The 15,704-nt window shown below is 44.1% G+C and overlaps 1 protein-coding gene across 1 annotated transcript; it reads right to left on the reverse strand.

Annotated features, from left to right (window-relative positions):
* Positions 1-1,781: 1,781 nt before the first annotated feature.
* F10 (coagulation factor X) lies at positions 1,782-14,537 on the reverse strand. The gene is made up of 8 exons (XM_013197425.3): positions 14,284-14,537; positions 11,881-12,041; positions 10,303-10,327; positions 7,597-7,710; positions 6,534-6,674; positions 5,479-5,729; positions 4,010-4,127; positions 1,782-2,981 (listed from the first exon to the last, which is right to left on the reverse strand). The coding sequence occupies exons 1-8, from the start codon at positions 14,351-14,353 to the stop codon at positions 2,434-2,436; spliced, it is 1,428 nt and encodes a 475-aa protein (XP_013052879.2). The 5' UTR covers positions 14,354-14,537; the 3' UTR covers positions 1,782-2,433.
* Positions 14,538-15,704: the final 1,167 nt, after the last annotated feature.

Raw genomic sequence — 15,704 nt, forward strand, 5'->3', positions numbered from 1 at the left:
TTATGGGCCTTGTTAGGCCTTGTTAGGCCCAAAACCTTGTTAGGCCCAAAGTGACATCAGCAAGAGAAACACTCAAGCAGACGTTTCACTCACACCCTTTTAGCACTGTGGCAGAGACAATGTTACAGAAAAAGGAACGAGTATGAAGCCTTTGAGCCTTGGGCACGGTAGGCACCTTGGCACAGGATGAAAGTTTTGTAAAGGACAAATAAACACTGATTGCAAAGCCTAAGGACAAAGTCTCTCATATTCTACAGAATAATGACACTCTCTAAGCACAGTCACGCTGCACACAAACATGGACTTTCATCTCTCTCTTGCATGCTGCTCTGTTAAACGAGCTCCGTGCCTGCTCCCAAGGTGCTACTTGGCTTGACGAAGACATGCTGGTACAACCCAACAACTGTCACTGTTACCAGAGGAGGGCCTCTCCTCAGCCACCTCAGCACCTTACACGGTCCACTTCTGTCTTGAGTTTCACCTCGATCCTCAGGCTTCACCGAAGCAGAACAATGCCCTTAGCACAAGTACTTAAATAGGATTTGGGTAGCAAATGTGCCTGAGGACTTTGCTTTGAAAAGGGATGTTTCACCCTGATGGGGTGCATGGGGGACAAGGGGCTAGAAAGTACAAACAGGAACCCAGTGGACAGAAGAAATCAGGGATCTAACATTGCTGAACAAACGTTTAAGTAAGCCTGCTGAGGTTTTATGCAGGTGGAGACCATCACCTTGGGGTAACTAACCTGCAGTTCTTCTCGCTTGCTTTTACTGCTGACTGCAGCAATACCTTGGTGTTGTGTGGTGTTGTCTTCCTAGCTTTTCAACCTGATTTGCTCACAGCACCTGCTATATGAAATCAGCCAGTATTTAATACTCAGACTCTAAGAGATAAGTGGCAGGTGTCTGGCAAAATGCAGTGTACCTCAGACAGCATGGCAGCATAACAGGTTGGAGGAGCCTTGGAAAGGCCATCAGGATGGTTAGGGGACTAGAGAACATGATGTACAATAAAAGGCTTGAGGGGATTGGGTTTGTTTAGCCAGGGAGAGTCGGGGGATCTAACAACAGTCTTCCACTGCCTAAATGGGGATTAAAGTGAAGACAGAGCCAAACATTTCCAAGAACTACCCAGGGAAAGAGGTAGCATACAGAGGTTGCGACAAGGAAAATTCCCAGGGGGTATCAGAAATTTTTAGCCATGAGTATGGTAAGGCACAGGAACTTGTTGCCCAGAAGGGTAACAAAACCTTAGCCTCTGAAGTTTTCAGAACTTGAATGGACCAGACCCTGCACAACCTGATCTCACTTTGATGTTAGTCCTGCTTTAAGCATGGGGTTGGACCAGATGGCTTTAATATGTCCCTTCCACTGAAAATTACTACATCATTTCTGTGACTAGGACTGAGGCTGAGAAGGTTTGAAGAAGAAAGTATGGAGGAACGCTTGACTTCACGTACAAAACAACAGGAGTGTAAAGATACTGCCAGGAAACCTTACAGCACAGAGCAGAGTAGTATCTGAACAGACATGAGAAATCACTGGATGTTTGCCTTTTTCTAAGAAATCAGTATCTTGGCATCTAACTTGCCCTTTAATGCTATTTAGGCCAGTGGAAGTCTTAAATTCCCCCCTCCACTCTCTACCTTCTCATCAGCCTTGACATAAGGCAGGTGAAATGTGTCACACACTTGTTTAGGGGCATGCACTCTTTTCACTCTCAAATGAGATTTTGTCTTCATATATGTGTAAGTTGACTGGAGGGAATAAAAGAAAAGAACAAAAAAGAAAAAATGTTTTATTTCGGATGCTGATATACATCAGTAATGCACCTTACAGTAGCACCTAGAAAAACTGCACACGCAAGGACCTCTCTGATCCTCAGCCATACACAATCCAGATCATGATACAGGAAACAGTGAACATGCACTTTTTTTCTTTTTTTTTTTTTTTTCTTCTGAAGGAGCAGAAAACAAGTGTTCAAATTAAACTAGAGTGAAGTACAATCCATAAAAAGCAAAACCACATTTTATTTAGCTGCTGTGACCTAAGCAGGCAGTTTTGTAGAATGTGGTTATTTAGCAACACATGATGAATACTTACTTGTGTCTCAGCTTTTGCCTGGAAGGAAGCTTCCATGCTCCCTTCATCTTCTAAAAACATCCACAGGTAGAAGCTAAAAAGCTCCAGTAGGAACAAACTCCCTACTGAGCCAGCTGGCTGCAGTACAAGTCACTAGAGGACTAAAGTCCTGGTCTTCCCACTTTCATCATGATTGGTGGGGGTTCATATTATTTCCAGGAGCCTCTGGTGGAATCACTTGAGCAAACAGACAGCTCATTTAGCAGATGTGGGGAAAAAAAAAAAAAAGAATAAAGTTTCCATTAGAGAACCTGCACCTTGTTCACTAACAGAAGGATTGAGAACCGCACCATTACAAATTTTGTCTCATGACTGTTCTTACCCAGCGTAAGAACCTGGACAGTTTGGTATAGACACCGTATTTGCCCTTCTTTGCACATCCTTCTCCCCAGCTAACAATTCCAGTAACAAAGTAAGTATCCTTGTATCTGGTTACATGGGGGCCTCCACTGTCTCCTTGACAAGCATCTTTTTGCTCTGTATCATAACCAGCACAGAACATGTTCTCTGTTATCACAAAGTTAGTGGATTGCTTGCAAGTGTTCCTATCAACATAGGGGACTTCAAGCACTTTAAGTTTTTTGGAAAGTCTTCCACCTTCAAATTCACGCCCGAAGCCACTAACCATCCCAGACCTTTGGTTCATCAGAACTTCATTAGCAAAGTCTGCTTCTGGGAGGCACGCTGGGATAATGTACTTAGAAAGTACTATAGGTTCCTTCAGCTTTATCAGGGCTATGTCATTATCGTAAGTCTCGGCGATGTATTTAGAGTGAACAAGTATTCTTTCCACAGTATGCATCGTTTCAGACTGTTCTTCCTTTTCTCTATCCACTTCACCTGTAATGAGATTATTAAAAGGGTCATTAATACGGAGACAGTATAAAAAATAAACTGGAATTGGAATAGGCTGCCCAGGGAAGTGGTTGAGTCACCATCCCTGGAGGTCTTTAAAAGACATTTAGATGTAGAGCTTAGTGATAGAGCTTAGTGTAGAGCTTAGTGTAGAGTTTAGTGGAGGACTTGTTACTGTTAGATTGGAGATTGGACTCAGTGATCTTGGAGGTCTCTTCCAACCTAGATGATTCTGTGATTCTGTGATAAAGACTTGATAAAAGAGGACATGAGTATTCCCATTGCTACTACTTTGCCTAAGTCTTCATACCTTACAAGTAAACTGTAAGAGTGGACTGCAATACTTATCAGCAGCACCTGGATGCAGTTTCAGCTTCAAGGTTTTGTCAATGGGGATCTCTGTAACAGTTTATGTAAATCAGCATAAACTGATTCAGCTAAACTAATGCAAACATGGGTGGAAACTCTTACAGCTGCTTGAGCCAGGTCTGTATCAGGGAAGAGAAACTGGTCTGGGTCAGGACTAAAACAGGGCAAACACACAGTTGTGTTGATCTATTATCATGCCTCAGAACTGAAGCAGTGACTTAATGGGAGCAAGTTTCTTCTTCCTCTAGCCGGTGTGTCATAGCTTTCCTGAGTGTTCCTGTAGAAACAAGTTGGTATGCTTCAGGCTTGCAAGGAAAAATTATGAGCCTCCTGAAGAAGCACTGCTCTGATGAGTGCAGTGCTAGCCAACACTTCTAGAATATTTGTTCTTAATCCTTTCCAACTATCTGGCAAAGAAGAAATGGATGCACCATTGTCACCTTCTACATCATCTGCCCCAGTGATTACAAAGCAGGATTCCTGCAATAACAGGAAGGGATAGAAAGCAGAACAACAACAACAACAAAAAAAAACTAATAATAAATAAAGCGATATGAGTACATCTAATATCGGTTTTAAAGCCCAAAGAATTAGTCTGCAACGCATGCTCAGACATCACTGGAATAAAATAAGTCGCCATTTACCAACAACAACTTTGATCTCTTTGGATTGGTTCATGCAATGAGCTGCAGTAAGGATGAAATTTTCATTCAAAATAGTTCCGCCACAAAACTCTTCCCCGTTCTCATTGATCAGAACAGCCTGTGGGAGAAAACAAGGATAAGTGCAGAATTAAAAAGAGCAGTTTAACTTCAATGAGCTATAAGCAGGTAATTGCTTTCTCTGCAGACTGCATATATGCATATTAGAGCAGCAAGTATGCACCACTCTGCAGATTTCTCCTGGTACTGCATACATATGTGCGTTTGCTACAGATTGGTATGTCCTGTTACAGAGTCTCAGCTATCTTTATGTGACATAGTGGTTTTACTTCTCCACCTCACAGTGCACCTTTTTAGTAACATCTTCCATGAACCAGATGCTGACTGACTGAGCAAGGAGCATGCAGTTCCCAAATCACCCCATCCTGGGGGAGTTACTACCCCAAAGAATTCCTGTCCATGTTCTGTTCCTGTCTGACCCTCCAAGCGTGCAGAAGACAGGAACTTAATTTCGCTGGTCTGAACTCAAGAGGAAAACTTAGTTATGAAAGCATATTTGTGAAGCAAATGAGCGCTGTCTCTGACAAGCTGTCAGGTATACTGCCTAAAGGCACTACTATCTTAGAGGACAGGGAAGAAAGGTGCAGGACAAAGGCGAACAGCATGTGGTTCTACGCCATTATGTAGCACTGGGATTTTGTCCAAACTTAGACCTCTAAGTACTCAGTCCAGACTGAGAACAAGCAAGCATAACTCCATGCTAAACAGAGGCTCTGAGTCTGAAAATAACCTCCTCAGCATACGCACAAGTTTGCCAGGTCATGGCTTTTGCAGCTAAAAGTTGATTCAGTTAAGCTTGGGTAGTGCTGTCCAAGCCATAGATCAGGAACCTGCTAAAAGGGTTTAAGCTTTGTGCTCAGCATTACCCTGGGCACCTCCTCTTACCTCTAAGATCTACACAACACTAGTCCCATACAGAACTGGACTATTACCCTAATGGCCCCAGTGAATGAGCAGATCAACATGGAAAAGCACTCCAAGATGCACTTCACTCAGAGAAACAGAAGGGAAGTCATTGTGCCTCAGAAAGGTTGAACAGAATGAGAAAGAAAGGCAGAATCAGGACAACTCTGCCAGAACAAGCAGCTTATGGTTGGACAGAACTGGAACACAAGCTGCAAAGAGAACGCTGTTGGGCCAGCATCACTCAAAAGCCCTGTCTGGTTACAGGTTACGGGCAGCACCACCTAAAATGGCATAAAACCTTTCATTTTGACATTTTAAGGCTGCAGTTTGCAGAACAATACACCTAAGCACCCAAGTTAACACAACTCAGGCAACTCCAGCTACAAACAGCGTACTACAGAAGGCAAACAGGTTAAATGAACAATTGCACAGCTTCCCTCAGAAACACGTGCTGCTTACATGCAGAACACAAACCCCAGATTTACCTGCCATGGACATTCACCAAGATGACACTCGTCACCACCTACTATCCTGGTATCGACATATGGAGTCTTGATACTCGATCCGTTGCGAGGAGGGAGGGTTGGGCTTTCTGTGGTAGTAACAATGTCCTCCTCCAGACTTGTTCCATTTGGGAAGGGGCCATCTTGTTCACTAGTTACATTGCTACTCTCAGTGGGTAAAATAACAGACCTTTTTTTTCTTTTCACAAAAACTTTTCCACAAGGATATTTTACTGTAAAGACAGTAATACTATAATTAGAGAAGAAAGACCCATACAAGATGAAACTTGACAACACCATCTCAATAAATCAGTTATGCAGCTGTTTTCAAGACTAAGAAAGCCTAGGCAGATGCAAAAAAAGACCATATGGTTTGAAAAAAATGAAAGCCATTTGCTACTCCTAAAACTCTTCTGTAGGTTCAGTCTCTGGACAGTGTTTTCAAAGTATTTAAAGTCATCTTCAATTGTTTACATTGCTATATGCATGTATTAGCTCTTATTAAAACCATCTTAATTAGGAAACAGTGTTCTATTTTAGGAATATGGCTCATGACGGCAATTCATCATTAGTTGTAAAGGATATAAAAAACAAAGTCAGGAGCATACAGTTGACTCATCCCTCTTTCCCCATTTTTTGGAACAATTAGAATGCACTTCTAATAGCATCAATCTTAACTATTAAATGTCAGCAGTTACTATTTGATTAGGTCAACTGAAATCAAAAGTAGAAAAGTTTTTGTGAGCTGCTATTTTATATGGAGTATTAGTGTTCAAATAAACAAGATACAGCTATAGCTTTCCAATTTATTTCCTCAGGAAATTCTGTGAGAGGCAACCTGCAAAGGGTTCTCTGTCTGCTAGATTCTGAGAAGTTCATCATATCACCTCACACATGAAGGCTTCGAAAATACAAACCAACTGGTTGGCCTCAGTCTTAAATCTATGCCACGTACAACACTGATAGTTCAAAAACACATTCTTTAACTAAAACAAGCCTCACCAGTATTGCCATTAGTTTATCGTGTGACTTTGTACCTGATGAAACACAGTGTTTTCCATCTTCTGCTAGAACATATCCTTTTGCACAGGAACACATAACATCCTTCTGCACACTTTTTTTGATGCTGCAGAACTGCTCACAGTCACCGTTGTTTATTTTGCAGTACTTTGGTATGACTATAAAAGAGGTAAGTTTGAAAAAAAGAAGTAAATGAACACTGACTTCGTAGATCTCATGAAATTAAATTGCACTCTTTAAAAAGGATCTGTAGCTCCCCCCGTAAAACACCTGAAACCCATTTTAGTAACAGCACGAGTGGCTAACTTTTGGCTTATGCCTTACAAAGCAACCACATATATTGCACGAAACATACTTGCTAAGCCCAAGTGCGCACAGTGGCCATGTCACAGTGAGCTTCAAAAAGCTCTAGCTTTTTGAAACCACTAGCACGAAAGTGCAGTTATTGATAAATCCTCACATGACTCATCCTTCCTGCCCTAAAAAGATCAGCTCCTCATCATTCCCCTCTGTCCTGTTTCTTAACTTCAGTTCCACACCCTCCACTCTTCTGGGCAACCAATACACACTCCAGTGACACCATTAGGAAAGTAGCTGCAGGGCACAGATGTGAGACTCAGGACAGATTGATATGAAGGAAAAGGGTTCTTTGAAAGGCTGAAAAAGTCTCTGCATCATCTACTGAGATCTGCTTTCTTTGGTTCTTCACTGCTGTGAGCTGAGCAGGGAGGATGTACTTCTGAGCTCAGAGTCCAAGCTTTGATATCCGTTATAATAATATATTATAACTTAGTTTTATTGCCATATTTTGGGTATTCAAGCTCATGTAAAGAGGCACTCTCATACTTAAGAGGGTTTTGTTTGGAGCAAGTGTAAATTTGAAGCACTCACTAATACTATCCAGCTGTAGAGCCAGCAGGCTTTCTGCTTCTGGCACTGGCTTTTAACTCACTGTTGACTGCCATCCTATTCTGTGCATTTTTTTAAGAGGCAATTGATCTTTGTTAAGGGAGTGTTAACTCTCTATGGTTCTGCAACCTGGTAAATTTATTGCCACAGCTCTTTAAAGGAGAAACCTACCAAATTCACAGTTCTTGCCTTGATAACCATCCAAACAGGAGCAAGTGTAGGAACCAATTCCATCTTTACAATGTCCACCATAGTGACAAGGATTTGAGCTACACTGGTTGCCATCTATAAAAAAAAATAAAAAAAAGTAAATTGTAAGAGAGCAAGCATTTTCAGTGAGCTCTGAAGGGGGGTTAGTTTTCACAAGCAATCTTTCATTGTTCTTTTTAAAACATATGCCCTGTGAGTGGCCAAATTTCAGGCAAGCAAGAGTAACTGCAGTCATTCCAAGTCAGCATGATTCATATACATATCTTCAGTTTTGCAATCTGCTTTTGGTGGCTACTGTATAGTTACAACTTTTCTTCTAAGAAGATAAATTCATACTTGCTTGTCCAAGTGTACATCATTTACAGTGAAGACTGTAAAAGCAGATGGGACACTTCCATGTTGCAACTACTGTCTAAAGCATTTCCCTGCGATTTCCACATAATAATGACAACTCAACTATTATTTCTTTAAAGGTCATCTCGTCCCACATGCATGTGTTTTGCCTGCAGTGCTGCTTATTTAAAGTAACAGATACCAGCATATTAATCAGAAGATAAAGAAAACAAAAAAATGTTTACAAAGCTCTGCTAAATTCACGTGTGCAGGCCAAATTCCTGTTTCATACTTACAGTACCAAAATTGTCCCATTTTATCTATTGAGGTGTGAGCTTAGGCCTCAGAGAATTAGCTCTTACCTCACTCTCCCTGTATTTAAGCCGGGATCTCCGCATTTGAAACGTAGTTCTGCCACCTCCCTTCCTTTCCATGACCTGGACACGACTGGCTGACCCAGCCCCTGGGCCCCAGCCATATGTACCTCACAAATGTAGTTACAAGTAGGGAAGGGAGGCTGCATTGCATCTGGAGGAATGTGCCACATAGCAGCCCCTTCTCCCACCCTCACAAAGGCAGCTCACTCCTGCACCGATGCTCACTACCACGATCTCTCCCATACAGCAACCTGCAGTAACAAAGGTATTCCTGCATCATATGATGCCAGGCTCTTCTGGAGTGTGTGGTAAGACAAGCAGGATATCTGGGGAATTGATGCTTGCTAATTCATTGCTGTAGATTCACAACCTACATATTTCTGAATGCTGCCACCTGTTCCGCTCTTGTCTGGAGCACCTGGAAGAACAGCAGTGCCCACAGAGGAGACAAGATGCAAGACACTGCTCATCCTAGAGATCCAGCTTGCAGCCTGCATGATGCCTCTGACCTGTGACTTCATCTTCTGCAGCTACATCTGCCACAGGGATCATCTGCTGGGCTTTGTGTGCTGCCCCCACAATTCTACATCCCTTCTGTACCTGAACGTGGCCACAAACAGCATTCCAAATTCTGTTGGAGCCTATGAGGCCCACCACGGAGGTGCTGGAAGACTAATGTCCATCCTCAACAGTGGGAAGGCAAGACCACCATTTAGCAAAAGAAAGGCACACACGAGGCCTGCCCTATTCTGTAGTGGTCTTAGCTAAGCAGCATCCTACTGCACAGTATTCCCCTATACTGTAGTTGCTGGTGTGTGACTGAGTTATGTATCAATATTGCACAAAAACATTGCAGAATCCCCCCACTAAAAAAGGAAACAAGACATAATTGTTCTAGTAACTTTGCTGAGGGTAGCTGTGGTTTTCAGAACTTCTGAACACCAATAAAGCAATTCATGGACTGTGGTTTAAGATGTATGAAATTGGCATTTCCGCTAAGAGCACTGGCAGTGATGTCCCACTGCCTGTATTCTCATGAGATTTCTCATGAAATTTTCCACTCCTGTTCACTGTAGCACTGACGCAGGCTTTGCTTGAAATTTCACCCTTTAGGTTGCAGACTTCATCCCCCTCCTTAGAGGATTGTGAAAGTTTGCATCTTCTTTGCGGCAACTGTCTTCAATTTTCTGCAGACTCAAGAGACAAAGCTGAGCAGTCCTTGGTCTACATTCTTGAAGTATTCCTCCTAACATGTGGGCTGGACACATACTTCCAGAAGAACGCATTACCAAACACTAATACATTAAAAATCTGCACATGTAAAATGATTATGAAAAACAGAACCCTAATAAGTACAACTCAGACCTTCGGGAAAAAAGAAAAGAAAAACCAGAAAAGACTGACAAACAGTATCCGCTAATCTGCTGGTATGTCTTCCTTGAATGCCAAACGGTTCTGTAGAAAACATTTTCCACCAAATGATCTACTTTACAGGAACCAACAACACTGTGACATGCAAGGTGACATAAAACTGGCAAGAAATTGTGCAATGCAGATTAATAGGTTGTGCTGGCTAAAGCATGTAAGTGCCACCCTCTTCTTCTTTGCGTCTTGGACTCCCCCATCCTGGGCTGACCTTCTGGAGGATAACTAATTGGCAGAGCCAGAGGCCCAGTTCCTGCTTCTTGCTAGGTCAGTATTCTTTTTTGAGATGACAAAGGTCATCCCAGGAATTGGAGGCAGCCGAACCTTGCCTTCAAGTGAAATGACTGGGTTCAAGCAACAGCAAGGCTGTAAATCAATCAGGTTCCTCTTTCAGAGGAAACACAAAAGTGAGGGCATCCCACAGCGAGAAGAGTAAACAAGGCAGCAGGAAGTGGTTATGTAAGAGGTGCATCCTTTTTCATCGTGCAATAAGGAAGCTTAATTTTCTAAACAAGTGCAGGGTGTTCCTTACCTACATAGACGTTCCAGAATTCCTCCTACAGGTAGGTGCAGGGAGAGGGAAATAAAAGAAGACAAAAAGAGTTAGATGAGAATTACTGAATTCAGTTCTTCAGAAAAATATTAGAGCTTTCATAGAGAAGATACTTGCAGCTAACAATTTTCAGACAAATATTTAAGTTACAGGCAAATACAGCGTCTTGCAGCCTGATATTGCCGTTTAATTAATTAAAACCATATGATTAAACTATCTCTAGTGGCCAGCTCTAGCGAATCATAGAATCATTTAGGTTGGAAAACACCCGTAAGATCATCTAGTCCAACCATAAACAAGTTGAAAGAGAAACAAGAGAAACAAGTCTCATGCATTTTTCAGAAATACCTGAAACTCCTTAGGGGTTTCCTAATGTGACCCACTCAGCATAAGGCATTTGATTTCTAGCATACCTGTATCTTACCCTTGGCTTCGACCGAATTTACTTACATTCCTGTAATATCAAATTCTCATTCTCCTTCCTCTGTAGCCCTATGAAGCTGGACCTCAGAAATCCTGAGATTTGAAAATATTTTGTCCAATTTCTGTTCTTCTTTTCCTCTCACTGAGGACTCCAGGTATGCTGTCTGGCCAAGACAGTGAGGTTTGGTCACCAGGTAGAACAGGCTGTGCTGGTTCTGCTATTGATCAGCCAACCTTTACGCTTTGAAGTGCCCTGGTGTAGCATCCATGACTCCTCACCCAGGTGACCTCAGGGCCACTCCAAGAACATTCTGGCCAGCCAGGAATTCTACAGCGAAATGAGTCTAGCCTTGACTCCAGTTTCAGGGCTGTTCTTAACAGCCACATAGCTACATACAGCCAAGGTTCCCAATTCCCCTCTACCACCAAGTCACTTCAAGTTTTCAAATATTACCTTTTCTACCTGTCCCTCACCTTGCCCCATCTCTTTAAGTCTCCCTTTAGCTTGGAAACTGCTCATACTTCTAGGTAAAGTTAAGCAGCTTCCAGGGTAGGGAAGGTGACACAAGAGCCACACGTACAAACCTCATTCCACGTGGGCAATTTAACGTTAAGGTATATAAGAATTGTCCACAATACACATTCTGTCAATTCAAATGATGGAAAGATGGTCAGAAAATGATAAGCCCTGCAAAGCTTCTTGAGATAAACGTGGAAAAAGATTCACGTGAAGTTCCAAGTCAATATTTGCCATCCCCACCTTCCCACAGACTCTCCTTCTCTTAAATATAGTCATGTCAGTCAGCTATGCCACACAGGTAAGGTGAAAATAGTTCTAACACAAGGGGTATTAAATCATTTAAAGGTCAAATACCTTACAATGGCAATTAGGCAGATCAGAACAGGTAAAAGAATGGAAGCTTTAACTTGGCCTGACCTTGCAAGAGAGAAACTAAGACAGTTTTCATATGCGTATGCCTTAGCAATTCCAGCTACAGTCAAAACCACTACCTATTCTTTGTGTTAAGCGATCAACAATAACTTTTAAGTTTTGACGTCCAGCTCATAAGACTTTAATACTATTTTGTAAACATGAAATATGTAGGCCTATGTTTTGTATTAGTTCATCCTTACAGTTTTCTCCTGGTCTTCAAAGGCTTCTCTTGCCTCTTCTTTAGAGCAGCGCTCCTCATTGCATTCTCTTTCAATATTGCCTTGCTTCATTTCCTCCAAAAAAGAGTTAGCACGTCTTGCTCTTTCCAAGAACTTGTCAGCACTTTCTTTCTTGATGAATACTAGACAGTAGAGAAAATGATACAATTGCTGGGTTACATTTGGTGGTGGTAAAAAGTCATTAGAAATAAATGAGGTAGAAACAAAAACCAAACAGACCCTCTCACCACTCCACCCATAAGCAACGTTACCTGTGAAGTCAGTCCTCACAGAGACTGGTACGTCTCAGGATCTCTCTCAGAATCAGCAGCTTCAAGATAAACTAAAGGCACGCAAAATTCTGTCCTGCTGTTGTTAGTCTTGAAAATAAGAACATGCAGGTTGCTGCCAAGGGCTTATATTTCTGTTGCTCCTGCTCTAGACTCCAGTCTTGAACAGAATGACTTTCCCTGCCACTCTGAAGGCCAGGGAGACTGCAGTTCTTGATTTGGTTTTAAATCTGACAACTGAGCGACACCACTGGCTGCTCCAGGGGCTTATGGTCCAGAAACTAACCACCACACAAATTCATGATGCAGTGACTTCAAACAGCATGGGGCTCTACTGACAGATGGGAAGAGCTGTCTCACACTCCCACCTTCAGAAAAGACACTGCCCATGTGTGAGATCTACTGTCCTGCACTGCCCCAAATCCCACTGCACCACCCCGGAGTTTTCCTTCCCTCTTAACATCACTTCCTAATTACCTTTTGTAGCATTCTTACCTTACCACTAAGTATGCAAGCAGAGCTGCATTTAAAGATTTAATGAAGAACAGAAGCAAACAAATGTCAGCTTTAGCACCTAAAGAAAGTACAGCTTGAGGTCAGATTGCTGTTTATTTATTTATTTATTTGAAGCTTGGTGTCACACGTGAGATCTCCTGCCTTGAAGTTTAAGACACAGGTAGCCGTTGATTAAAACTGAAGGATCAGAGGCATGAAACTCAGCTCAGCCAGTTGGCTGCACGAGCAGCCCTGTTACTCTGCAGTAACCTGTGCACACATTACCAGACAGGAAGAACAGCAACAAAACTGGAGTAGGTAAATTGCCAATTACTCTGTAAAAAGCATACATTTTAGGGAAGTTTGTGGAGCCCGAAAGCTGGCATTGAATTATGTTCTACACACCTGAAATTTAAATAGGAAAAAATACTTTCCAATCACAGACTGGAGTGTGGAAGACAGTGCTGCAGGTGGGTCTTGAAGGCTCACACTCAGTGGGCAGCACGCATGTATCTTCTGGAGCATTCTTCATGCATCTCAATGCACTAATAAGTAAATTAGTTGATCAGAAATGATATAATTTAATATGCTGTGAAGAGCTATGGAGGAGACTTACTCTGCTTCCACTGAAATTGGTAGATTAGCCACAGGGAGCCAAATTCTGCTACTGCCATTTATATTAAGCATTACCACAGAGCCCATGTGTACTTTGGAGTCCTACTTACTCTGAAAAGGCTCCTTGCAAGGAAGGCTTACAGAAAGTGCTTGTAACTTCTAGCTCAGCAACTGTTAGTTCATTCACCCACTGTCTTATTTGTCCTTAAATCCCTCTCTGCAGTTATGGGAAAGTGACAGGGTGCAGCTGGTGGGGTTATTGCCACTCTATTCCTTTGCCTCCCCATCATCACTGTAAGAAGATGTTTTTGTAAACTTCAACTAGCCGATTAGTCTTCTGAGGCTGGCTGCTCTCTTCCCAAAGCTTCCTGTCATCCTTCTTTGAAAACACAGAGGAGCAATGGGCGTTGGTCAACTCAAGTAGGACACTCCAGCAACCTGCAGAGGACCTTATTTTAAAACCCAAGTAGGCTGACTCACTGAAGGAAGAGTTAATGCCTTTTGAAAAGCCACACGGTGTGGCTTTCTGTCCTGAACTTTGATGTTGACCCTCGCAGCACAAACAGAGGCAGGACGTGCTCATCCCCCTGCGCCCCAGCCCATGGCCAAGCGCACCCAGCGGAGCCCGCCTGGAGCCCCACGTCCTCCAGCACACCCCGCTTGGCGGGCAGCTGTCCTCCCAGCGCTAAAGACCCCATTTTACAGGGGGACACGGCAAGGCACAGCACCTCAGGACCCCCCCGGATCCCCACCTCCCTGCTGAAACCCAGCAGCAATTTTGGGGCGCCCCAGGTGTCCCTCAACAGCTCCCCGCTGCCGAGGCGCAGCTCAGGACAGGGGCGCAGCCGAGCCCTCTGCTGCTTTGGGCACTGAGCCCCCAGCTGGGCGTTTCCATGGCAGCCCCCAAAAACTGTCAGGAGGGGACATCCTCCACTTCCTAGACCCCTTGACTCCCCTTCTGAACAAAAGAAAGTTGCTGCCTTACCTCCTCCTTCAGCACGGAGCTCGTCCGCCAGCGCCGCGCAGAGCAGGAGGAGCAGCAGGCGGCCGGCCATGGTGGCAGGGGGGCTCCCCGCAGCTGCCAGCCGAGCGGGACGGGGACAGGGACGGGGACAGGGACGGCGACAGGGGACAGAGCCGAAGCCTTCACCTCCCCGGGCGGGGAGAGACTGCGGCGGCGTTGCTTCACCCTGCCCAGAAATAGCGGAAGCGCCCTGGAAGGGGGAAAGCCGCCGCGGGATTTCTCAGCCGGGGGGGGGGGTGGAGGGGGGGGGGGGTGGCCCGATGCTGAGGCTCTACTTTTTTTTTTTTTTTTTAAACACCAAAAAACCAAAAAGCAAGGAAGCTGGCTTTTTTAATTATGCTGTTTTTCAGGGGGAAGTTGGGAAGCGAATCGTCACGTTATTAAGCAAGGGCTGGCCGAGGCTGGCCTTGCCCAGCTTGGTGCTGGCAGGTGTGGGGCTCGGCTTGGGAGCAAAGCCAGGCCTCAGCCTCCTGCTCCAAAACCCACGGTTTTGGGCAGCCCCCCCAAAACGACCCCGTACCTGCACCCCGACACCGCCACCCACTGCCTCCTCACACCCCCAGGGCCCGTCTGCCCCTGGCCTGGCGCTCAATGCCAGCGGCGTTGTTTTGCCACCTTTGCTCGGTGGCCTGTGGTGGGGAAGGGGTCCCCTGCTAAAGGAGATTTGCCCCAGAGCTGGCCTCCATCTCCCCGTTTTTTGGAGTCTCACTGCGTGGAGCCCAGTGAGGCCTCTGTGCGCCGTGGAGGCCACGGCTGCGGTGCTGCCAAGATCCTGCCCGTCGCGCCTGCTTCATCTCCTTTGCTTGTTTAAACAGGCTGTTACATTAAAGATATACTTAACACCTGGCTTTATTATGAAAAAGTCACGCTGTGCAGCCATTAATGCTGCTTGGGGTTTTTGTCCATGTTTTGCCCTTTTTCTGCAAGATGATCTGTTCATAAATATCAGTATTTACCCAGAAGTCATCCTGTGGAGCCTGGAAAACCCAAAGCTATTCTAGCTCGAGGGGCCTGGAGGGATGATTTTGCAATGCTGAGTGCCGTGTCTCAGTGAAAATTAGATTTTATTTGCTGGCTGTTGCCCTTAGTCACCTTTCTCCATGGGAATTTTCCCAATTTTCTGTTTGTTCTGCATGCTTCTTCTGCTGGCGTATATGATTTCCTTTTTTATTTTCTCTCCCCCCACTGTGTCTGATCTTGTTATTTCTTTAGGAATAATTAAAACCTCTGGGTTGTGTTTTCATACTCTAAGGCCTCTTGTTTCCTGAGTCTCTGGAGTTTGCTGCATTTCCCAATTCAGTTCTTAAATGAGTAGCCCACTGTTCTATTTCAGTAATGCAGATTATAGGACGTTCAGTATTGCATGGGGTATGTACCAGTCA

This window comes from Anser cygnoides, chromosome 1 (genome assembly GCF_040182565.1).
Source record: "Anser cygnoides isolate HZ-2024a breed goose chromosome 1, Taihu_goose_T2T_genome, whole genome shotgun sequence".
Taxonomy (NCBI): Eukaryota; Metazoa; Chordata; class Aves; order Anseriformes; family Anatidae; genus Anser; species Anser cygnoides.